At 35.6% G+C, this 26,516-nt stretch overlaps 1 protein-coding gene across 3 annotated transcripts in view; it reads right to left on the minus strand.

The window, feature by feature from the left end:
- Positions 1-26,516, minus strand: part of LOC135835081 (uncharacterized) — a 74,355-nt gene that overhangs the window by 29,274 nt on the left and 18,565 nt on the right. Inside the window, exon 1 of one of the 3 annotated variants that reach the window (XM_065349158.1) lies at positions 20,401-21,116. The exons of 1 other annotated variant lie outside the window; for it this stretch is intronic. In XM_065349158.1, coding sequence (XP_065205230.1) covers positions 20,401-20,431 — 31 coding nt within the window. In that variant the 5' untranslated portion in view covers positions 20,432-21,116. Of the gene's footprint in view, positions 1-1,205; positions 1,750-20,400; positions 21,117-26,516 lie in introns of those variants that run through there. One more of the 3 variants, XM_065349157.1, reaches the window with a different exon arrangement.

A 26,516-nucleotide genomic window follows, 5' to 3' on the forward strand; every position in this document is an offset into this window, starting at 1 on the left:
TGTTTACCTACCTACATCATTTTGTGAAAATTTTCTCTTTTGTTCCGGGTTCGAGTAAAGGTTAATTTTTTTCGAATTGTGGGGGTTTTAAAGCTCTAAAGAGAGGGTTAGGGGTGAAGTTATTGCGCTAGATTATTTATTGTTTACATAAACACGTTGGATTAGTTGGCTGGAATTTTTCTATCAATAATTCGTCAATTTGCAAAGCTGATAGCATCACTGTTTTATTCAAAATTAAGTGAAAATAAGGATGAAATGGCGAATAAAATTATAAAATCACTTCTACGCCTCTAACAAAATTATTTCAATTTTTAAGAAAATAAAAGCGAAAAAAAACTACCACACGAATTTTTGGGCAATCGATAAAATTGACCAAAAAATATAAATAATTTTTTAGAAATCAACATCATCAGCACATCGTATTAGACTCCAAAAAAAAAATTTTCGCGAAACAAACACTACACAAATAATTTTTAATAAAAATTTCCTTCCTAAAATTTTTTTTCTCTTCCAAAATCACGTAATAAAATTACCCAAAAATTTTCTCATCACTCAAAAATCACCACAAAAAAATACACTTCCTGCTTTCCACTCTCGACACGTCCACAACTTGAAAAAATTCGCACAAATCTTCGCCACAAAAATACTCCGCTTTAAACAGCTCGAAAAAACCTGCATTCCCCAGACTCCGATAACGTGTTGTACTTTTGGCACATTTTTTCAGTCTGATAAAAAATCCACCTTTTTCACAACGAAACTTGCAAGGTAAAAAAAACACACACAAACACAAACGGCAAAAAATCAACTTGCAAAAAGTCTCACCTTTCGCAACAGCGTTAAGGGAAAAAATATAATTTAAAAGGTAAAAACTTTTCTCGTGTGTAGCAGAATTTTTATCCGTTTCACTTTCACCTGTAATACTAAATCATGTAAAAGTTTTCCTTCATAGTACTATTTCGCCTTCTCTATCGTTTCGTCGCCTAGGTAAATATATCCACTATAGCGATTCTTTTAGTTTTCGCATCGAGACAGTGAAATATTCCGCAATCGTTTATTTTTCACTTCACTAATATTCCAATAAATCAACGACGAAAAAAATTATTCAACTCGAAACACGGGCACGATTAATGGAAAATTATGAGAATTCGCGAACTTATAATTTTCACCATTAAATAAAATTATTTTACAGTAAAATATTCAATTACCTTTGGTGATCACCTTATGGGTCATCTTTAAATAATCATTCGATAATACAAATTTGATACTGTCGTATCGCTGATTATGGTCACGTATACTATCCAACATCTTCGTCATAATTATTCATCATATTTTTTTTTCCACACACAAACACCGTACAATATTATATTAAAACTTCTTGAAAAAAATTTTTAATTCATTTCATTCGATAATAAAAATATAGCGAAAAAAATATCGCACGCAAAAATCAAGTACGCACAGTTATAATAAAAAAATTGCCACCGATAAGTAAATATTTTATCGTCACCAAAAAAAAATTAAAAACAATTAAGATCGCTTATTTAAAAAATTATTAATTGAAAAATATATTGTAGGATAATACGTAAACGTATATCACACACTGTACACAACCGAAAGCGATCCAATTACGTAATTACGACTGAAACGTTCAAGGCAAACTGCGCGCGCGATCGCTAAAGTAGAATCAGTAGAACTGGCGGCCTACAATTTAACGCTAAAACGCGCGCTACGTTTAATCGTAACATATCGTCGCCCCAGCCCTCCTCCGCTGCACTAGTCGGTCGAACGATTCGTTCGCGAACGTCGTATCCCACCATCTTACCCCTCCCGCTCCTGCTCCAGGCCACAGTACGGTATACGCGAGTCACAGTCGCACGTCCTTTCTATGTACCGCCAGCGCTTGAATAATAATAAAAAAAAGACGAAAAAAAAACCAGAGTAATACACACACGAGTAGGAAAAAAAATTCTTTCAATACTCGATTGTTATGTGGTGTGCGTGTATACGTCGTTGTTGTTAATGGCATTCAATACGTAAGTCGCGTATCGCGCGACCGTCACCGTCGCCGTAACGCCTGTTACACAACGTCTGCACTCTGCAACGCGACCACGAATAGCGGAAGGACAGGGGGCAGGGACGCTGACGGGGGTGTGGATCACAACATTACCGGATGAGACGACGCACTTATGCGTATGACTCCTCTCTCTCTTCCTCTCTCTCTCTCTCGAGATGATAAAATTTTATTTGTTTGGGTGTTTTTTTCTTCTTTTTTTTTTTTATTGTTTTTGACTTTTTATGGCAAGTGGACGTTATTATTTTTTTTTTACTAGTGATTTAATTAAAAATAAAATTAATCTGACCTTGATCCTAGATAATTTTTTCGACAATTTTTATGAATGATTTTTATCTGCAGGTTATTTTATTTTTAAAGTGGCGCCAGGAATAAATTTCTTAAAATTCTGTACTTGACGTTAAAGTGTAATGGCACTTTAGGTGCTCGGGTCCTCTCCGTTCTCAAGCTAAAAAGACATACAGCAAACCCTCCAAGCTCCAGGAGGCAGACCCAATCCTCACAGTAAGGTATACAGTAAACCCTCCAAGCTTCAGGAGGCACTGAGGCAGACCCAATCCTCGCGGTAAGGTATACAGTAAACCCTCCAAGCTCCAGGAGGCACGACCCAATCCTCACGGTAAGGTATGTAGCCAATCCTCCAAGCTCCAGGAGGCAGACCCAATCCTCACGGTAAGGTATACAGTAAACCCTCCAAGCTTCAGGAGGCACTGAGGCAGACCCAATCCTCGCGGTAAGGTATACTGTAAACCCTCCAAGCTCCAGGAGGCATGACCGAATCCTCACGGCAAGGTATATAGCCAACTCTCCAGCGCTCGGAGGAGGCTGACCCAATCCGCACAGTAAGGTATTACAGCGAACCCTCCAAGCTCCAGGAGGCAGACCCAATCCTCACGCTAAGGTATACAGCAAACCCTCCAAGCTCCAGGAGGCATGACCGAATCCTCACGGCAAGGTATATAGCCAACCCTCCAGTGGTAGGAGGAGGCTGACCAAATCTTCACTGTGAGGTATACATCAGCCAACTCTAACTTGTTTGAACCAAAAAAAAAACTTTTTGAAAAGTTCACTGAAATAAACATGAGCCCATTTATTCGCACTCAATGTCTTAGAAAAACCTGATAACAGTAATCCAAAAGAGAATTAAATTTTCTACAGCATTGTTGAACATGAAATTTTTCTAGATCACTTCGTTTTTGAGATGCACTGCTTTGAAGGTGTAGTGTCATGCAAATTACTATGGGGCAATGTATAGGTAGTGATGCAACGGCAACTTTCATCAAGCTTCAGATTGCAGGGAAAATTTTGGATCTCTGAATTGAACAATCACTTTTAAAGTGGGTTTTAAATTTTGAAATTTGCACTAAACGTTTGAAAAAAAGTTTTTGGGAAACTTTCGTTTTTAGTTGTGATGATTGATCATATTATAAGGTAGGTAACAACTTGAAAGTGAGAACACAGTTTTTGAAAATTTTCACCTTTTTTTTGGCCATTTTATAGTAAAATTTTGAGTAGGTCCAAAATCACAACTATTACTTTTGTAAGTCATGCAAACCCTCTAGTGGAAAGGCAAAAAAAAAAACAAAAGTAGTTTTCTTACTTCCGAACGGATACACCCTAATACATATTAATTTTATGACTAAAAATATATTTGTATTTATACCTAACATATTTTTAAACTCTTCATAAAAACTTTTCTTTTTGATTTTCAATGTGATTAAATTTTGAAAATTTGAAACCCCTGTCAAAAATTGATGGTTCAAACGGGTTTAAAAATGAGAGGCTTCATGGAAAATGGGCCTTGGTCAACTTTTTTACTGATTTTTACAAGTTCAAATAGACTTTAAAAAATTTTCTATGAGCAAACATTTTCCAATTCGTTTTTTTTTTTTTTTTTCATGGAAGAACACTTCAAAATTACTGAATATGGTGAAATTGATAAAAAAAAATAATTTTAAATATTCAGAATTGCAAAAATCCGGGTAACAAAAAAATTGGACAAGGCACTAAGGCCTATTTTCCATGGAACCTCTCAAATGTTTACTCCAGTCTTTGGAAGTTCCTAAACCTTTTTTTTTTTTTTATTTTTTACTGATTTTTACAAGTTTAGTTCAAAATATAGACTTAAAAAAATTTTCTATAGGCAAACATTTTCCAATTCGTTTTTTTTTCATGGAAGAACACTCCAATATCACTGAATATGGTGGAATTGTTAAAAAAATTTTTTAATACATGTACTTTACTTATTCACAATATTGTAAAAATCTGAAAAACAAAAAAAAATTGATCAAGGCCCCTCTTCCATGGAACCCCTCAAATGTTTCCTGCAGACTTTGAAGGTTCCTAAACTTTTTATCGAATCAAGCCCCTCCAATTTTCCAGCTAAAGTAAAAGACGACCCCCCCCCCTAGTGCAGATCTGTATTTCCCCTATCTTCCCAACAATTCTTTCAGTTTGTTCCAGAGCAAGGAAAAGGTCTGGAAGTTTCAAATAGTTCAATTTTTGGTTAATTTCACTTCTCACATTAAGAACACCAAATCCTCAAAATGAATCTTCGACACTTAAAAAATGTTGTTTATGTATGTACCATTGTACCTGAATGATGCAGGTGTATTGTTGAATAAGTACTTGCTGATGCTGAACTCAATTCATAAGTGTTGCTTTTAGATTTCTATTGATTATGAATTATGGAAAATTACTCACTCATTTTTACATTCACTTATTCTTATGTTGTTAATTTGGCACAAATACTCACCTGAAACAAAAAACAAAAAGAATCGATCGTTAGTTGAATGCTGAGAAAATAATTTCAAGTATATTGGCATATTGAACATGTTAATTATAACCACACAATCAGTACACTGCATGTACATATGAGTAGAGGATAAAAATTATGAAAATCAGACACATTTCATCAGGCTCATGTTTGTTTTGAAATCGCTTTCATGCAAAACTCATTTTCAAAATACATACGTTGGTTTTGTTTTAGGAGCTATAAATGCTACAATTGTCGTTCAAAGATGAATGGGTATCTTGGAATTAGCTGATGAGTATTTCTTCCTTCAAAGGAATTCAAAATTTTTGAATCCAGTCTGTAAGACTGCATTTTTAAATACCAATCTTGTGTAAGCTGCTCATCACTTCAATTACCTCACCATATTCCCTCCCAAAATAACCAACGAATCTTTTCAAAAGGTAACTAATCATTCGTTCTGTCTCCTTGGAAGCATCACAAGAGCATTCCACCAACACAAACACAAATAAGTCAACGACTACAATTTCCCCTCACCTTTCCACCACCGCATGCTCTTACAGTAAGGTATCTCTTTCTGTCTTTAGTGTCTCTACTCCTACTGACTCACGCACGCTGGGTAACTTTTTAACACACACAGGTATTTCACCACCACATGGAGCCTTATTGCGAAACTCTGTTCGATAACAATAAGAACTCGACAGTGTTACAGAGCCGATAACGCTCGAACCGTTATTTTACGTGTATATTCGCCATCTACAGCTCGAAGAATACACAGTAAAGCGTACATTAGTATTGGTGTATTTCGTCCACCATAGTACACGGTAAGAAACACTGAGTCAAGTCGCGCACACACACAAAGCGAATAAATTAATACGCGCCGATCTCCCCTTCCTCTACACCGCTCCCTTCATCATGACTCCGCATACTTGGAACATTTTATACTTGTTTTTTTTTTCTTCTCTCATTTCTGTCTCGTTCTCGCACTGTTTTCTGCACAGAACACGAGCGAAGTATGTACGTACATTTTTCCTCTCTCGTTTCGAGGAAATGAATAAGAGCTGCAGAAAAAAAAACTATAAAGTTCAACACTATCATTTATATTATACGAAAGCGACGAGGAGCTTTTTTTGCGCACATATGCATTTGTACTATAGCGGTTCGCCGATAGGAGCGTTCACCTTATTTGTCACATTACTAGAACAGAAGTCATGTTACAAGTATGTGACACGAGTACAAACAAGTTTATTTAACCATCGTATAGGTACGATGACATTAGTATACTTACCAGCGCATACAGGAAAAGAGAAACGGCGCAGATAAAGCAAAATCAAGAAAATATACACGAGGACCGCAACGACAAACTAGCGACCAGCTCTATAGCATGAAAGAGAGGGAGAATACTATAACCGGTAACCTTTTCATTATGTATGAATTTCAACCAAATGAACAAATAAATAATGATCGTTCACCAAAGACCAAAACATTGGACTGGTTCAGACTCGAGAGAGTCGAGGGAAATACCGGCTACGAATTTGCGAACGGTATTTCCGAATATTTTCCACCATTTTCCTCCACTAGTAGGTAGTGGAATCCCCAATACTAATGAATGATGATCCTTGACAACGTTTTGTTTGTGGACCAACACCGGATATGAGATTGTATTCATAGAAACTGATCTTTAATATGGGCAAATTTTCTATACTCATCCTGTCGCACGTACCAAGATGAGATAAACATACACCACGAGTTATTAGAAAACTTGATATCGCTGAAACGTATGTGTAATTATCAACAATAATTTTACAACTCGCCACTGAGATAAACGTATCGACATTTTAATTACAATTTTAAAAATGGAAGAAGGAGATAAGCGACGAACTCAGATAAATGAAAAAAAAAACAGGGCAAAAATTCTCGAAAATAGATACTAAAAAACGGCCATTAAAATGAACGAACGGTTATTCCAGGCAACACTGCCATCAGCAAGCAATTCTCGCACCAGCGCCGTAAAAAATTACGGCAACATTGATAATTGCGGTTTGCAGTCAAAACACAACAATGTACTGGTAGCAACAGGCTCGTTCTCTTTAGCTCTCTGTACATTGACACCATTCGGGCTCGGTTAAGACAATCGCAAGAGGAGAAAGGAAGGTCGAAGGAATTCTTTTCAAGTACCCAACTTCAGCATGTAAATCCTAAGCACATCGCACGGATGATATTTTCATCTAAACTGGGTGGAAACTGGAAAGGAAAATAAACTCGTAGACGTTCTCATCTCATCAGCTCTTGAAGGGAAATTCTTTTGGAAAACGTATCGCGCAGGAAATTCTGGAAGAGAAAAATTCCTCGCCGTTACATTTCTCTCGTTGTTGCTTGAATTGAATGATAAGTGAACGATGGATGGCGGGATGCGGACGTCCTTGAGAGTAGCTCTCGTCGTCGTCGTCGCGCGGGATCTTTTGATCTTGCGTAGCCAACCACGTCGTTTCATCATTTAGGTCATAAATCAAAAATTACTATCATCGGTATTCGATATAAAACTTCGTCAAAGTTGATCGTCGTCGCAGAATTGGCATTCTTCGTGTAATGTGTCTTCTTTACACGTTTTCACGCGCTTCGAAGTCGCATAAAAATTCATTTTATGGATCGAACTCGTACCATATTGCAGTTTATTATTATCAGCACCATCGCGTAAGCTTTTAACATCTATATCTTAATCTTCACGCATATTATTAACTAATCACCTATCGCTTATCTAATCATCGACGAGAAGTTCAAATAAAGACTTGGTCGACGCCAATGTACCACACACGTGCCTTATTCAGCCATCATATCTCTTGATCTAGATATCTTGACACGCTTTGGATGCTGCATAGATAAAATTCGAACCATTTTTGAAATAGTAAAGCATCATGAAGAAGTGGATCTTCAAAACAGACTTCATATTTTGCTGTTTGCACTAGCATCAGCAGGGTGTCCACTCATTTCTGGAAATGATTTTTCCTGACTTTTCCAGCTTTTCCAGACCAATTTAACCTATTTTCCAGATTCTTGAAAAATGAATTACACATGCAATCAGGAGGGGGGGGGGGTCAAATTTTTTCAAACATCATGAGCTCCAAATATCGTTAAAATTTTTGCTCTTTTAACAGAACGCCTCTCTTTTTAAAAGTTTTGATACCATCGATTGAGTCAACACATTAAACTTGATTTTTCCCACTAAAAAACCCCCAACAAAATTTTCTCATCAAGTTTACTTGAATAAGGGCCACCCTACTGAGCACACAGTCATGCTTGAAAAAAAAATGGCACAACTGTAGATCTATTAATAATTTGCATTCAAGCATAGGCACAATGGAAGAACATCATTTTTCAAAAACTTTTTTAAATTTTTATTTGAACCCTCAAACATCTTTCATTGGAACTTGAAACGAATGATGAACTGGACAGAATACTGAACTGATCACTGAACTAAATACTAAAATTTTATTTTATTTTATGTTTTTATCAATTCATTCTTTCATCCAGTCTTTCTGTCTTTCCATCTTTTTGTCTTTTCTAGTTGTGGGATAGGTATTATCAATATAAATATGTATAGATAATTATGCGAGTGTACCGATATTTATCAAATATGAAAAATCCAATATCCGATATATATCAGAAAATTGTTGAAAATTATGCAAAAATTCTGTAAATGAATTGAGTGAGGTGTTTTTTGCCCTTTTTGAGCATTTTTAGACTCTATTAGGGTAAAATATTGATTACTGCAGCTATTAATGGTAGCTATGGGCCATATCTGTAGGATGGTGAAATGTTGACATTACATCATCAATGACTCATCATTACATCTTTAAAGTTTAAAGCACCGAATAGGTAGCCAGATACTGAAAAGGCTAAGAATGAGGAATAGAAACAGCTTAGAGTTGATTTAGTTTCTCTTTTCATGAAAAATCAGCTGTTTTATGGTCTTTTTATGAATGTCAAAAACTTCCAATAAATACCTATCGATATGGGACCTTTGATATTTTGACGATATCGATAACTCAAAATATTGATAATAATATCCCACCACTAGTCTTTTCGTCCATTCTTCTGTTTGACTTTTCAACTTTTCGACTTTGTCTTTTTTTTTTTGCTTCCCACTTGACAAGAGATTTGCTGTTTAAGCCGAAACGCCGGTTGATTTTTGTAAATTTGCCATCAAATAGGCGCGCAAAAATGACAGTAAATTTGCCGTAAAAAAACGCCGGTTAGAAACAACTACTTTTTATAAAAACAGCCATTTAAACAGCCGTTTTTGACCAGCGAATGGCAGAATTTTTTATTTGCCGAATGCTGGTTCTCGCAAGTGAAAAGTCGCTCGGCTACTTTATTAAAAACAGTTGTTTTAATCAGCTGTTTTTTATTCACCGATTATAGTGCACATGCGCAATGGGTATTCGCAACTTCTTTTTAAAAAATTGAATAAAAGTACGAAGTGGGGTACATGTATACCGCTTGAAAACAAAAATATTCATCTAGCAATGATAGCTGTGTGGTTAGGGAATTGGATCGGCAAGCGAGAGTCCTGGGTTCAATCCCCGCTCGGGCTAGAAATTTTTTGTAGATTTCAGGTTTTTATTCGGCGATTTAATGCATTAGGTATTTAAACAAAACAACCAGCCAATTTTTCCCTGGCGTTTTTTTAACGGCAAATTTACTGTCATTTTTGAGCCGGCTTTTTCACTGGCTTTTTTTATCGGCAAATCTATTGTCAAGTGGGTTTTCTTACCACCTGTTTGATGTTAAATAGCCCAAGCTAAGCAAGGGCAAAAGCTTTGGAAAATTTACAATTTCAAAAAAAGGACGGCTTCATAAAGAAATATTTTTTTTTAATGTAAACATTACTCAAATCTAATCAATAGTTTTTTTTGAAATTCCAGCGCTCTTACTTTTTTTTTCTGAAAAAAGTGACTTCAGTTGACTTTTGAGTAAAAAATGCTGTAAATTTCCAAAATTCCCTGACTTCTCCTTGACTTTTCCAGACCGACCAAATCCCCTGACTGTTCCATTTTTTTCAGGCTTGCGGACAAGCTGATCAGAAATTAAAGTACTCAAAGAAATAATTACTGAGGGTCTCTGTATAATTTCCCCTGAGGATGGATTGTCTCCTTAAGATTCACTGTTGTGGCCCAGAAACTGGCTATGAACATTGATTTCATTCCAAAGTGACATGTGTTGTAAGTGGGGGGGGGGGAGGATCCATCCTGATGGCATACTGACACGTAGAATTTTGTGAATTGAAAATTCAACGACAGACTCAAAGATTATCTTGATGATGTAAGTCACTGGAGTAGATGTTTCCTCAAAGAAACTCAATCTAGCACTCTTGGACTGGCCTTCAAGTTCAATTAAGTTCACAGTACTATTTGCTTCTGACATCATGAACACGCATATCTTCAGAAGCTTTCACTCTCGCCATCAAAGGGCCCAGCCTTTTCCCCCTGAAAGAAGATGATTGGTTCGGATTTTCATAAAATGATGCTAATCCTCAAAAGGGATCACAAGAACTCGTAAACTTTCAGCAAAATTCATCTTCGATATTATTCAATCGTCACATAATTTTGATCCGGATCACATAATCATCGATCCATCGATCTATACCAAAATACTAGTTTGCTAATTAGCCACCTCACGATCGAAGAGCTGCGAACTGTCAATCGACACGATTGTCATCACCTGCCGCATATGCTCTGGTTAACCAGTGAAAGTACTCGATAACCTGAAACGTTAAGTTACACGATTGAGGCACGCAGAAGAGAGATAGAGAGGTTGTACACGTTACGACGGTGACGAGCCTTCGTGACCTCCATAAACCGCGCGCGGCCACTCGAGATCCTTCACTTTGCCAATAAACGTGTTCACCTGGAGTGAGATTCGATGCGAAAGACAGAGACAACAACAACAAACCAAAAACAAATACCGCTCTCTCTGTCTCGCTCACGATGCGGCGGCCACTGCCGAAAATAAAGTCATTCCGCAAGAAGGTCGAAGAGCACATCTTGTACTTACAGTCGCTTCGAGGTTAACTCGCCGTAAAAACATTTATCAAGTTAATTATAAAATTATAAACTGCCGCTACCTTCTTTCTCTTCTCCGATACGTATGCGTATAATTTATCGGTCCAGTTCGCAGTTCAACAGCTAAATAAAAAATAAAAAATACCGCCGGGTTGCATCTTTTCTAATTCTTTCACGTGAGCATAGCTCAATTCACGTAGAACGTAGGTGCCTTCCTTCTTTTTCTATTTCTCACTGTATAGGTACTATTGGGTTTGGGTATAGCTATGCACATTAATAGAATAACCAACCCATTATTTCGTCCATAGAGAAAATATTCACCAGCATTGTTGCAGTTGTTGTATACGTTTACGTTTTTAATATTTCATTTACACGTTGTTAATTTTCACTCTATACGTAGCATCATCGTCGAGCCCGCGAATGCCGAATGGCAGCGTACTCACGAAGCTGGCGCGCGTCACATTATAAATATTAACGTAGCTCTAACGCGTAAGTGAAATAAATGTTTGCGTGTGTGCCGAGATCAAGTGTGTAAATATTTGTTATAGTTCGGGTATGTTTAATTTATTCGCAATAACGCTAATCGTTTTCGTATATACTACACGGTCACGTCGTTTACGCATTGTTCCGACGTTGTTATAAAGCACCATAATGCAGAAGAAATTCGTCCAACAGCTACTTCTTCGCTGGCCCTCGAATGTCTTCTGATAATTGTCAAATTAGAAGCTTATCGAAACATCGAATGGACAGCAGTAGGAACTAGTAGTCTTGCTGGGTCACCTTGGCAGTGATTAGAGGCAATGTAGCAGTGATTAGTCAAAATTTGCGTTCGGAAATTGAAAATCAGGCAATGACCAAGAATTTTTGGAATTTGTAGGATTTCTCAAAATGAGAATAATAAAAAAAACTCATTTGAATGGATGGATGTTAGAAGGCAATCCACCCAAAGCCCTGAATTAGGAAAGTAAATAACTCATTCAATATGTCTCAAATTCCTACGTTTTTGTGAAAATGTTATGGATATTTCAAATTTGATTGTCAGAAAAGTCACGTTTTTTTTCAATTTCTAGAAAAGTCATGTTTATCACCAAAATCCTGAAAATAACTTAAGCTTCGTTTTTTTTCACCAAAATTGGCCAGAATTACTACTTTTTTGCTGAAAATATCTACCTAAAAAATTTCATAACATTGCAAAAATTTCCAAGAAAGTGTTGTCTTTTTTACAAAACATGCAAAAAGCCCCAATTTTCCCCCTATTTTCCAAAAAAATCTTGATTTTTGTCCTGATAGTCGTGAAGTACAGGTACCTACCATTTTTGGTCCCAATTGCAAAAAAAAATCTTGATAATAAAAAATTCCTGCTTTTTGACAAATTATCTGGAAGTCCCTCTTTTATACTGAAATTGTGAAAAAGATACACTTTTTCCAAAATTTCCTACAAATACGTAGGTATTTGTCTCATTTGCCGAAAACTTTGTTTTTTGTTTTTTTTTTTTTTGCTAAATTGCCTTAGAAGCATTGTTTTAGTCCAAATTGTCAAAAAAGTCATGTTTACCTTATCTCCAAATTTTCAAGAAGTCTTGCTTCTATATAGCAAAACTAAATCATCCAATGTCTTAATTCTTGCCTTTTAACACAAGACTACTCCTTAGAAGAAGCATAATTAAATTACAGTCATCTGTAAGGAGTCTGTGACTGGTATAATCAATGGAAACTGAAACTTGACCTTTCCAAATGCGAATCAAAGATCTTTACATTAAGAAGAGGACAGCCACAAAACTGTATCTTAATCAATAACTCCGAAATTCCATGGAAATCAGACACTGTTAGATATCTGGGTGTATGGCTCGGTTCAAAACTTCATTTCACTACACACATTGAGAAAAGATTGCAATTGCCTTACCACAGACTTTGATTACTCTATCCTCTCCTGAACAAGAAATCAAAACTCAATGTAAGCTGTGGAAAAATTATATATACCAGCTTACTTAGACCCATCTCAACTTATGGATGTATAACATTGGCTAAGTACGAGTACATCAAATACTATGGCCAAAAGTCTTCATTTTTTGCTAAAAATTGCTTTCAATGTCCAGTTCTTTGCCAAGATTGGAAAAAAGTTCAGCCTTTTGCCAAAATTGCAAACAGACCAATTTTCGCAAAGATTGCAAAAATTCAGTTTTTTGCCAAGATTTTAAAAAGTCTAGTATTTTTCCAAAATCCAAATTTACAAAAAAGTCCAGCTTTTTTTTTTTAGCAAGATGACAAAAAAATCCACCAAACCTTGTAAAAATAACAAAAATTCTACTTTTTTGCCAAGATCTTAAAAAGGTACAGTTTTCTGACCAGATTGCAAAAAGACCAGCTTTTTTTTTGTCAAAATTGCATCAAGTCCAGTTTGTTGCAAAAATTGCAAAAAAAGCATTTTTTTGCCAGGATTTCAAAAAGCATTTTTTCAAAATCGCAAAAAAGCTTAGTTTTCTGTCAAAATTACAAAAAGGTCCAGCTTTTTTGAGCAAGATTGCAAAAAAGTCCACCAAAATTGCAAAAAAGCCAGTATTTTAGGTACACTTTTTCACAAAATTGTAAGAATAGTCCAGTTTTTTTTGTCAAAATCGCAAAAAGTCCATTTTATTGCAAAGATTGCAAAAAAATCCGGTTTTGTGCCAAAATTTAAAAAAGCTTCCCCTTCTTCTCAGTAAAACTTTCTACTTCTGAGATCTGCCATTTTTCTCTCCTTTCAAAATTTCATTTTTTTTTATTTTTTCATGTTTTTAAAAGATTTTTTCAAACTGTTAGAATTTTTCAACTTGCCAATTGGTTTTAATTAAAAATTAACAACTGTACCCCCTCGTTTTGATTCTTGATCCCTATATATAAACCCATCTACGAAATCTGTACTAGAATTCATTATCAAAACTGTTGCATCCAAGTTGCAAACAGAAGCCATATCAAATCATCATCTACCCCATGCAATTCAAAAGATTACCTATTGCTTTAAAAACTCAATTTGAAAAAAAAAAATGCATATCAGAATACATCTGTGCAAATCTTCAATCACCACCAATATCAACTATCAAGCCAGGCTCACCTTTCACTTAATTTTCATCAACTACCCTATGACTATAGTGATGAGATACACAAACAGTAGTGGGTTCACAATCACAATTCACATCTATAAGGTAGTCATATCAAGTCAACTACATCGTCGTCTCTCTAAATGATCCCTCATCTCGATATGAAATCCGAACCCCAGTATAGGCCATTGCCTTCATCATAGCCCGGAGAACCGCATACATCTCCTCGCGTATTTTGTCTACCCTGCGCAGCATTAGACTCCCATTTCTAAACACCTTTTTTCGGGTCATTATTCAGCCATATTTTTTTTTGTTATTCACCCTCGTTTGGACGGATTCCTTCTGTGCTTCTTTTCGGAACCTCGTCACAGCCCTTATATTAACTAGTTCACGAGCCCATCGAATATACTTATACGTGGCTCCCTGCACGTACGAATAAAACTAACACTTTGCCAGTTTCCACTGCACTGCCATCTTCATCTCTCCTCCTCGCAAGTATTAGTAAGTATTATTTACAAGTGTTAAAACGTGTCTACGCGAACAGCTGATCTTTAGCTGGTTAGCGATGTTCAGCGTTGCTATTCGATTCTAATTAATTCGAACTGACTGTGCGAGTGTGCTATCTGCGAATACATATTACATGTATGCGGTATGGTGTCTGACGCACACAAACAAATGATTCATACCTAGACCATGCATGAATTGAATGCCACTGGTGTACGCTTAACCACATTTTTTTCCACAGTTTCGACGAACAAAAAAGTCCAAAATACAGATTCGCCATTGTTAAAACATTATAAATCACCTGGTTATGGTACACACAAGTCAGAAGATGACTAAATTCATGAAAATAATGATAACAACACCACTGCGTTAAACTGGTGAAAATCGTCAATCAGTTTGTTCATATTTTGTTATCGGATTAACCTCGTACAATAATTCTGATAACTATACGATTCAGAAAACAGCTGATGTTGATCGTGGGAATACCTAACCTAACCGAATTCGTACGAATTAATCGATTCCCGTAACATCGATGTATTCCCATCTAATTAGAATATGTTATAAACCGGAAACGTAAGCCGCATAGCGCGTACCGATGGCCAATCCTTTGACTCACCACTGTATATAGTAATCGATAAGAGAAGTCAAACTTGGCACTTTCTGACTTCTATAGTAGTTTTATATATACGTTCATATGGAAAACATGTTGATTTCAATTATGTACCCAAGGTGGGAAAGAAGACCCAGGCTTTTGTATAATAAATATTTTACTGCTACAGTCGAAGGGTAATCTCCCTCCTTTGGTATTACCATCGTTGACCTGCCAAACAATACCTTTATGTTCTCTATTGTCGAACGAATAAAATAATTAATCGATTTTTCCCCGACATCTGCGAACGTGTTGGTAAAATGGTGTGGACTCTTCTCACATTAACCTCAGAGGCTCAGATGATTCAAGTAGTCTTGGCATATTATTAATAATAACGTAGTTATGATTAGCTGTCGAATGATGAGCTCGGTTTTCACCTTCATCAAGTGGTTTTCATTTAAAATAATTTATCTAATATGAGTGGTTTTTTTTGAATGCAGTGTTGCTTGCAGCAGTTTAAAGAAGGAATTGTCTGGAACGTGGAAAGTAAACATGAGCTCAGAGCTGAGGCAAGATTTAGCCCTTCGGTGCGATCAAAATGAGAGTGAAATTGAGACAAAATGTTGTCCTTCATCCTTCTCCTTCAATTCACCCAAAAATCCAACAGAAAGAACTTCAGAATTACTGCAGTTATTTTCGAATAATACATTTTGATGAAGGAAATGAAAAATTAGTTTAATAGGTAAGCCAAGCCATGCTTTTGGCACAGAAACAATATTGAAAAAATATAATGGACACCTTCATAAGTATTTATCGTCAGATTCAAAAAACCCAAGTTCCGAAATAATTTTGCCACAATACTGATCGTTTAAAAACTAAGAATCAACAGTAGAAATTAAATTTCTTTCTCACACTGATATTTGATTCACGTTTAAATGAAACAAAATTCATCTAGCTACGTCGTAACTCGTAATTTTATTTTCAGTATGGTAATATTCAACATTGTGCGTCAAATAGACTGGAACTATACTGATTCAGATATAACTTTATCAACACCTTCAACAGAACTCCATCTTAGACACACGAATATCAAGAAAATCACTTTACGAATCGTTTATCGAGAATAACCAGCTACCAGCTCATATCATCGTGCTCGTAGCTCGTATACTTCATTCACCCACGACGACGACGACGGCGAAAGAAAAAAACGAACAAATTGATCCAATAACGAAAAATATTTTTAGATCTGTAATGCACTAGTGATTGGTAGGTACTTTTGCCAGAGTGGTTTCAGCTTCGTTATTGTACGTACATACGTAATACGTATGTTTGCTCGATAATAAAACAATTTTGACAGTTTTAATGGCGTATGATTCGAATTACCGACGTCGACTCGATGACGTTTTAATGCTATAAGTATCTCTACACCAATTCGTACATTATTTCATTGGTACGCAAGTTCAAACCACCGCTTATAATACCATATCGTGCACTCAGTAGCGTCACAAAATGTTCGAAAACTAAACCATATATTTTATAATTTATAACACGACGTCGCCTCGATATTTGCACACTTTATTTTTAATTAGATTACAAACCAGCAGCGATCGAGTTAGGGAGCAAAAAAAAAAATGGATTATGAAAAAAAGCAATTAATCTGCGGGTTTTTTCATACCGAAATAAACTACACCTATTTGAGACCAGAAAATACATAACTTGGATGGGTTTTAATCGTTGGAAAAAATATTTTTAAAATACTCTCGCTCGTTTTATTCCGACTCCGCGCTAGCTGCGGTGTTGTTATAAATGTTACTTTTACCTATAGAGAGAAAGGAAAACAACCAACGTGACGATAAAGCAATGGTATTCCCCGATGACGACGTGATCAATTTCCACTATGTACGGTATCAACTCTCATTTCTATAGGCATTATTTTCAGTGTCTATGATAAATTGCTAGTATGTAAGTATATGGAGCAGAATCGATTATTTTAGACAAATATCGAATCGATTATGTAATTTGATTCATTTATTAATGACTAATGAATCATCACAGCGTATCAAGTTCTCATTCATTTCCCTTTCTGAATCTTATAGCACTTAGAAAATCACATTATTATTTTAAATGGATCATATTGACGACATTTTTAGATAAGAAAGAAAATATTTTTTATTTGGGTTATTATAAACCACGTGGAATGGCATAAATTATGCATGAGATCCAAAATATTATTACTGCAGATCACTACAACAAAAACATATGATAATATGATGAATTGCTTTAATATCTATAGGCTAGGTTAGATTGAATAACAACCCCCAATTTTACTGGCATGATCATCTGAAGGTGAAAGCAACTTCTCTTGGAGAGAATAACTCCTCAAAATAGCTAAAGTAGCTGAATTTTAACACAAAATGTGACAATCAATTTGCACCTGAAGAAAAAGATTCTACTAATGACTTCAAATTGGTACAGGTCGAAAACAAACCTTTTTGGCATAAAATTGCATGAGACTAAAGTTGTAGGAAATTCAATTTTCCATCAGAACAATGCCATCAGAGTTTTGCAAGGATGCATGGTTCATCTAATATATATGAAAAACTAAACCTAAAACACATTGAAAATATCTTGAAAGATGGAGCTCATTCAAAATGATTCATTTTTGAAAATTATAACCGGTATTTTCATGGTGAAGAGAGAAAAAAAGGGAAGTGAAATCCCATATTTTGGTCAATGTGTGAGTTTGCTGCTGAAGGGTTCACTATATACCTTGCTGTGGGGATGAGTGATGAGTCAGGGCTTGAAAACCGGATAGATATCACTCTCGGTTTTGGTTTCGGTTTTATGTTTTTTGAAAAAGTAAAGGTTTTGGTTTCAGTTTTGGTTTAGGTTTTTAAAAATATTATCTCTCTCGTTCCGGTTTTGCTTAAAGGGTTTGACTTCAAAGGAATCAGTTTCGGTTTCGGTTTTGGTTTCAGTTTTTTCCTTTTTTCTCCATTTTTTAGAGGGAAGAAGGCCAAGAAAGTGATCACTTTTTCAAATACTTTGTGTATGTGACTAGAAAGTGACATTTTGGCAGTGCCAAATTTGTCAACTTTTTTTAGTTTTCCGGCCTTTTCACCTTTAGCATCAGTTTTTACTTCATTTTTACCAAAAATTCAGCATTAATTAGGCTAATTACCTGAAAAATTCCAAAACCAAAACCAATTTGGTTTTCAATTGGTTACGCTCTCGGTTTTGGTTTTGAATTTGAGAAAATAACGCTCCCAGTTTCGGTTTTAGTTGTGGGAAAATAATGCTCCTGGTTTCGGTTTTGAGCAATTTTAATCGGTTTTTGGGGGTTTTGGTTTCAGTTTGCAAGCCCTGGGATGAGTCTTACCTCCATGAGGCATTAGGATGGGTGTTGCCTACTTGAGGATGAGCTGGGCTGTATGAATGTCTTGCTCTGAGAGAGGATTTGCCTACTGGAGGGTTTGCTAACACCTTATGGCAATGGATGGGTCTTGTCTCCTGAAAGTGAGCAGGTCACCCCTTTACACAGGATCACATGTAGGAGTTCTTCCTCAGGATGTCCCATGTACCTAATTTTAGTCTCATCAAAGCTATAATCTTTTTTACAACAGGATAGGTATTGTTGAAAAGAAATTTCACATTTTTACCAATACTTAATATTGAAAACTGCAAAAACTAAGCAATCCCAACCAATTCCTTCCATCAAGTACTTTTGCTGATAATTCAAAGAGTATTCCTCTAGAGGAAAATTTATTCTATGCAATAATTTAATATTACTCAATTTTGGGTGGTAAGAGGTTCAGTTGAAATCATGTGCACCACCCTAATAAATGATTGAATTTTAAAGTTTCCCCCCTGAATGTCACTGGCAATTTTAGCATAAGCCATTAATGGACACTTTGGACCACATTCAAGTTTGTAAGTAATTTGTCAGTAAAAGAAATATAATATGTATTTGGATGCTGTCTTTTTGAACTAATTATTCAGATATTTCATCATAGGTAGGTACCTATTACATATTCAAACACTATAAAAATGAAGCAATAATCAATTCATTATAATTGCATATTTGCACAATTGAATAATATTCCTCAAGACAAAAATCTTTTTCTGCACAAATTTGAGATTATAAATTTGCATAAGGGTAGGAATTACTACCTATATTCTGTAAGAGGTGTAGTATAACTATATAATAAGATATGCATTTAGTTCTAAGTTTTATTTAGTGGTAGTTCTAATGTTTATTTGCTTAAGGTCCAGTTTATTATTGTTGTTGTGTGCATCTGATTTTAAAAACCAATGTGTAAAAAATTATGATGTGATATTCCTCTAATAAACTTGCCCCACCCCGCCAGCAGGTTGGGGACTGGGGAACCCAGGAAAAAAAGGTTAGGTTAGGTTAGGTTCGGTTTCAAATTATCAAAAAAATTTTACTGAAAATATAACCGGGTGAAATTCATAACTTTTTTCATGACTTTCATGACCATTAGAAATTCTGTGAAATATGCCAAGTTTCATGGTTGTGACTGTCAATTGAATAATATTTCTCAAGACAAAAATTGTTTTTTGCATAAATTTGAAATTATAAATTTGCATAAGGGTAGGTTAGGTTAGGTTAGGTTCGGTTTAATTATGAAAAAAAAAAATTACTAAAAAATTTATGACTTTTTTCATGATTTTCATGACCATTAGACACCCTGTGAAATATGCCAAGTTTCATGGTTGTGACTTTCCCGCCCCTCTCACCCCCTCCCTCCTCCCAAAAAAGGTTGAATCATCAAAAATTTTTTTTCTGCAGATGAAATGAGTCAATTTCCATCCTAGTTGCACTAAAAATGTTACAAAACTAGTTCAAGCAACAGGTGACCTTTTTTTTTTCAAAGCAATGATAGTTTGAAAAAAAATCGAAAATCGCTGATAATTCAGAATATATGAACCAATATAGGTAGTTGAAATAAGGGAATAAAATTTTGTTCGTATAGCTGAAACGTGTCAAATTGTAAAAAACTACTACCATTATTCACCTTTCTTCGTATCTATCACAGGTTAGCACGTCATACACTTATACAATTGAAGCATGTGTTTCCAAAACGCACTAAGTCCAAAAAAATATTGATAAGAAATTCATGATACTTAGTACAATTTGGAAACGTAGAAATGGCCCAAATTGGCTGATTTTTTAATATGTTATAGTCAAGACCCTTGGGCACAACATATCAAAAAATCAGCCATTTTGGGCCTCAACTTTATGCTAGATGGCCTTGCAATCTCAGAATCTTCAAAAATGGACTTAGTGCGTTTTGGAAACACATGCTTCAATTACTGTAAGTACTTACGTAATGTGAAATAATTATCGAAATAAAACATCTCTAGGTTAAAACGATTTGCAAGAATTCATCAACACGTCAGTACTTCGCAGGAGGAACCGAAGAAGACGAGTTATCAACAGGTAAACAACAAATTAGTACAGCACGACATGGTATAGGTCTGGTACAGTAGGTAAAATTTAGAATTTCGAATTTTTCACGCACCGAACAAATCACAACACAGCACTAATGATCACTCGAAAATTACGCACGAGGAATGAGAGGATAGGATGGATATGATTGGTAAATACGCGTAATAGGTATAACACTATCACAACACAACACTCGTATAGGTCGCAGATGATGATGAGGATGGCAGAAGAGTACGAAACGAGGTACGAAAAAAAAACACCAATTTTTTTCACTTAATGACCGCTATTTAGAGTACACTCGAGTATATAATGTTTACGAATAAGGCGGCAGATGAAAACAGTGCAACATTAACACACAAAGACACTAAGAGGCTGTTACGTACCGGTCGCCAAACTAGCGAATAATATAACACACTATATCTACGTACACTGCAGCAGCGGACGAGCGACGGGGGCGTTTAAGTATATAATCTGTTGTTAAACATACACCGACCTCACCGCGACAATTAACAGCATGACTGATGCCGACGAAGCTAGCGGATAACCGTCACTACACTATACACGCCGCTACAGCCCCCCACCATACACTTAACCATCTCCTCAACTCTGTGTAGTGTGTACTGACACCGACACACCGCCGACCACCGCGTCACCGTCACCGTCGTACTGTGTATACCAGATGATCGACGTAGGCAAACTAAACACTCACACATGAACACACACGTAAACAGATGTGTTGCGGCCGCGCGGATACCTACTAAATCGAAGCGGTGAAGGGGGAGCACGTCGCGTAGATATGCAACCCACCAAACGTATCCGCCCGTCTCGCGTTCCTCGCTCTAGATAATATCTATCCGTACCAAATCAAGATGCTACCGCGACGCTCTTAAACTATGTACTAGCGTACTATGCGCCCAACCAATGACACGGGCATCCCTCTCGCCCCCTCGCCCACAACGTGAGTCAGGCGAGCGGGAATTAACCCGTGCCAGAGGGAGGAAAAAAACTACCGTACGTCGAAAATATTCTCCATCTATCTACGTACTACACGCGAAAAAATGTATGTATATCAAGCTTTTATCAACCTAAAGCAACGTTTCTCTCATCTCTCTCTTTACACGTGCGAAAAACCTATAATACCTACCTCTGTAGTGAGTATGTACTACGGAATACATGCGAATGGCAGAGATGGGCGACGTGACGGCGGCCTTATACTCACCGCGCCTTTGATCTCTGTGTACAGCGTAGGTAGGTATCTGCAATGTTGTGTGTATGTTGCATTACATTGCTCTCTTTCTGTCTCTCTTACTCCATCAGCATCTCTCTACACAGATATGTACAGTATGTACATAGTAGAGTAATCATACCGTTTGTAGAAAAAAAAAAGAAAATGCATATTTTCTCTTCATTCTATGCACATTTCCTCCTTCCTCTACCTCCAATTACTTTTGCATACAATCTCCTCGTCTTCGACGGTTTCACCTGTACTGTGCCATATTGCACAGAACAGAACGTTGTGTAGTGTTTCAAGTTTTTTCTTCTCCAACTAACTATACTCCTCGTATAATTATGTACGATTTTATTGACAGACCACAATGTTCAAGTTATATACCTGCCTATTCATTTCACAAACACTTTCCCTAACACTATAAATATTTTAATGGGCTCAAATTTGATCCGAGTTTCCATAAGATTATAGATGCAGGGAGTGTTCAAGAAAGAGAAGAAGGTTAAAGCACTGATGAAGAAGGTTTGAAGAATACTGTTACAATAACCTTGAAAATGAATGCAATAAATTGGAAAATTGGAACAAAATTTTCCCCACCGGGAAAGTTTTAAATCAAGGATTGTACTTTGCTAGAAACTACACATGAAATTTCAGGAACTTTTCTGTGTGTTGTCTGTGTGATAGAATAAGAGTTAGCATAATTGATAATTTTAAACAAAAAATTACCTGTAGTTCACCAGAAATTATCATTTATCACTAATTCACTAAAAATTGCCAATAATTTACCAAAAAATAAAAACATCTAATTTACAGGGTGGACAGAAATGTTGTGACCCCTAAAAAAGTTTTCTGCTAAATATTTTGGTTGGTCACAGTGAATGATAATAATGATAGCATATGATTGGTTGTTGGACTGAGATGCTGAGATGATAATTTTCCACCAACCATATGCATCTATTTCACGTTGCCAACCCATCGGTATTTGTAATGAAAAACTTTCTCTGGGGTTCATGGTACAAGAAAATACCTCTGTAGGTACCTATAAGAAAAATTACCAGTAATTTATCAGGTATCACTTGTCATTTACAACTTTTACAAAGAAAATTACATCTACCTAATTTCTCAAAAATTATCCAAAATTTACCAGAAGTCAGCAATAATTTATGAGAAATTATTACAAGCGATTCACAAAAAAATAATCAAATTGTTCCTAGTTTACCAGAAGTCACCAGTAACTTACCAGTAATTACCAGTACTTACCAGAAATTTACCAGAAGTCACCAGTAATTTACCAGAAATTAACAGTAATTCACCAGAAATTATCAGAAATTTACCAGAAGTCACCAGTAATTTACCAGAAATTAACAGTAATTCACCAGAAATTATCAGAAATTTACCAGAAGTCACCAGTAATTTACCAGAAATTACCAGTAATTTACCAGAAATTACCAGTAAATTACCAGTAAATTACCAGAAATTACCAGTAATTTACCAGAAATTAACAGTAATTTACCAGAAATTATTAGAAATTTACCTTTACCAGAAGACACCCGTAATTTACCAGAATTTAACAGTAATTTACCAGAATTCAACAGTAATTTACCAGAAATTATCAGAAATTTACTAGAAGTCACCAGTAATTTACCAGAAATTACCAGAAATTTACCAGAAATTACCAGTAATTTACCAGAAATTAGAGCTGTGGGACCTCAACGATCCCAAAACCTGACCCAATTAAATCCCAATTCAAATCCAAACCCAAAAATCAAAATTGTTATTTTTCTTTATCCCAAAACCAAAAAAAATCCCAGAACATAATTTTGAACTCAAAAAATCCAAAAATGAGCCAACATCGATTTGATTTCAGGCTTTCAATTTTTGCCTTTTTTCTGCAATGTTACTTTGATAAATTGTCATTTTACATCATTTATCATCATTCATTCATTCTGATTATAATAGAAATTACTCAACAAATTAAACAAAATAAATGCATTTAAAACATTAAACTAAATACACCATTGGTTTCCCCATGTCAAAACGTCACATTTTTTAGACCCCTTGCAGGGTTCATGGGTCAATTTAATAATAATAATAATAATAATAATTTTATTGTAGATAACATTACACGGCAAGTAGGTACACAAATTAACGACACCCCTATGCCAAAGGCGAGCGGGGGCCGGCAAACAATAGACAATCAAAGACAACAAAGCAAAAAACAAAAACAAAATAAAATAATAAGTATAAAACGCAGATATTTCAACCAAACTATAGAAAAGAGCAGACAAATTACAAAGTAATGGTATGAAGAGAGAGAGAGAAAGAAAAAAAAAGAAAAAAAATGATTAACAAAACTACGAAACATAGTACAATATAATGTTGGAGGGGAGGTGGAGAGTAAATGGTATCAAAAAACAAAAAAAACAAAAATAAATTGAAAAGCCAATGCAGCAAAAACTAGACTATTGCAAGAGGTAGGGCTTAACATTGGTTGAAATGTAAATTTCAAAACCAGAACCAATTCATCCCGGAAACAAAAAAATTTTTTCAATCCCAAAACGAACCCTGAAACTGAAATGAAAATTTAGAAAAACGAATCCCAAAGTCCCAAAACAAATCTAATCCTGAAATGAATAAATTTCGACTCTGATACAGAAATCCAATCCCAAAATCGTTTCCATCCCACTGCTCTGCCAGAAGTTCCCAGTAGTTCACTATATTGTGTTTCCAGTGTTTCCAGTGTTTCAACAAAAACTGCCAGTAGTTATTTACCATTGGTAATTTTCCTAAAATTACCAGTAAGTTACCAAAAATTACCAGTAATTTACCAAAAACGACCAGTAAGTTACCAAAAACGACCAGTAAGTTACCAAAAACGACCAGTAAGTTACCAAAAACGACCAGTAATTTACCAAAAATTACTAGTAATTTACCAAGAATGACCAGTAATTTATCAAAAATGACCAGTACTTTACCAATAATTCCAGTAATTTACCAAAAATTATCAGAAATTTACCAAAAACTACCAGTAATTTACCAAAAGTCAAAAATGGACAATAATTTACCGGAAATTACCAGTAAGTAATGGGAAATTATGGACACAAACTAAAAAGTGATTATTGACTTTCTTTTCTGGAGACTAAATTTTCAATAATTTCACAATTTAAGCCCAAAAAGTCAATTTGAAAAAATAGCAATTTTTGATAAATTGTACCAAAACTTTTTGTTCTCACATAATTCTATGTGAAAACTTGGTGCGATACAAAAACTTCAGCTGTTCGTTTTCCTCTCCCTCCCACTCGTTGAAAAGAGAAGACATCACATAGGTAAACTAAACAGTAGTCCAGACACTGGTATAGGTATACACTTACAGGATCAAAGCCATCATTTCATCATTCGTTGTTTATAATTAACCGCACACGCGAAATTATCCGAATTAATTCGCGGATTAGTTTATTCCAAATTCACGATTATTTTTCTACAACTGGTAGGTACGCAGAAAAATGGACGAACGTATGCTTCACGTAACACCTGACATGCACAAGAGCGTGGCAGTTTCACAAATCGTTTCAATCCTTACCTCTCTCGCGCCAAGTTAATTACGTCGTCGGCTCGAGTACACCATTCGAGCATTGAAGACGTGGTCGAAAACAAATGCACACATCGGCATACGTATATATTTTTAAGATGTGTTTACGAATTATAAATGAATCGATTCGAAATTTTTCGAAAATATAAAAATATATTACCAAAGAGTTTTTTTTTTTTTACTCTTCATTCTCTCTCACTGCTTCAGTAGGTACATTCATGAACAGCAACGTAGTGTTTATTTGTTTTTCAAAATATACTATATTACGACTGTAGAGATGTACGAGTATATATAGCGTCATATTTATTACGTTCTCTCGTTATCCTCTCTTTTCGTACGTAATATGTTTCCTTTTTCCCGTCTTTTAACGTCAGACGCAATAGATAGCGAGCGAACTACGTCTTTAGAAATTCCAGATTGATGGGATAATATTGCGGAGAGATTTTTCAGTTCGGTGAAGGGGTAGGGAAAGGGTGTAATGTTATGGAAAAATTGCATTTAGAAAATACGAGCGTGGGAATTAGAGATAGCCGGAGAATTTTCAAGGAAGGGTGTGATAAAAAAATAGAAATACAGGACAGGTCAATTGTGTACATTTAAAGGATGAGAGTTCAAGTTATATGTCCCCAAAATTCAAAATTTCAGAATATGCAGACCTTTTTCAACTCTTGAATTCTTTTGATACACAATTTCGGACCAAATTGAAACGAAAATCAAAGTTTGGAGTTATTTCGAGTACAAAACTTGAAAAGCTCAACTTTATCGAACGATTTCACTAAAAAAAACCAGCAACACGATAAAATCCTCCCCCTTCCCTTCTTCCACAAATAATCAAACCATCAACTCGACGATTCTTATCAAAAAACACGAAAATTCTACATCTCGATTAATTAAAAAACCTTTCGCAAAAAGCAAAACATAACAAAAATTACCATAAATTTCAACACCTTCGTTTCGAATTAGTCGAATAAGGAAAAAAAATGCTCGTAAACACTTCAATTTTCAATGCGATATTTCTTCATTTAGTGTGAAAAAAAATACACCATACTAATCCCCCATTAAAATCTAATTTTAACCCCTGCTATAGTAATTTTCGCAAGCCAAAAAAAAAACCTATTCACGCACTGGAGGCGCCGCCATTATTAAAACAATCTCTCGTCGAAGTCGAGTCCTAATA

Source organism: Planococcus citri, chromosome 2 (genome assembly GCF_950023065.1).
Source record: "Planococcus citri chromosome 2, ihPlaCitr1.1, whole genome shotgun sequence".
In the NCBI taxonomy this organism is placed as follows: Eukaryota; Metazoa; Arthropoda; class Insecta; order Hemiptera; family Pseudococcidae; genus Planococcus; species Planococcus citri.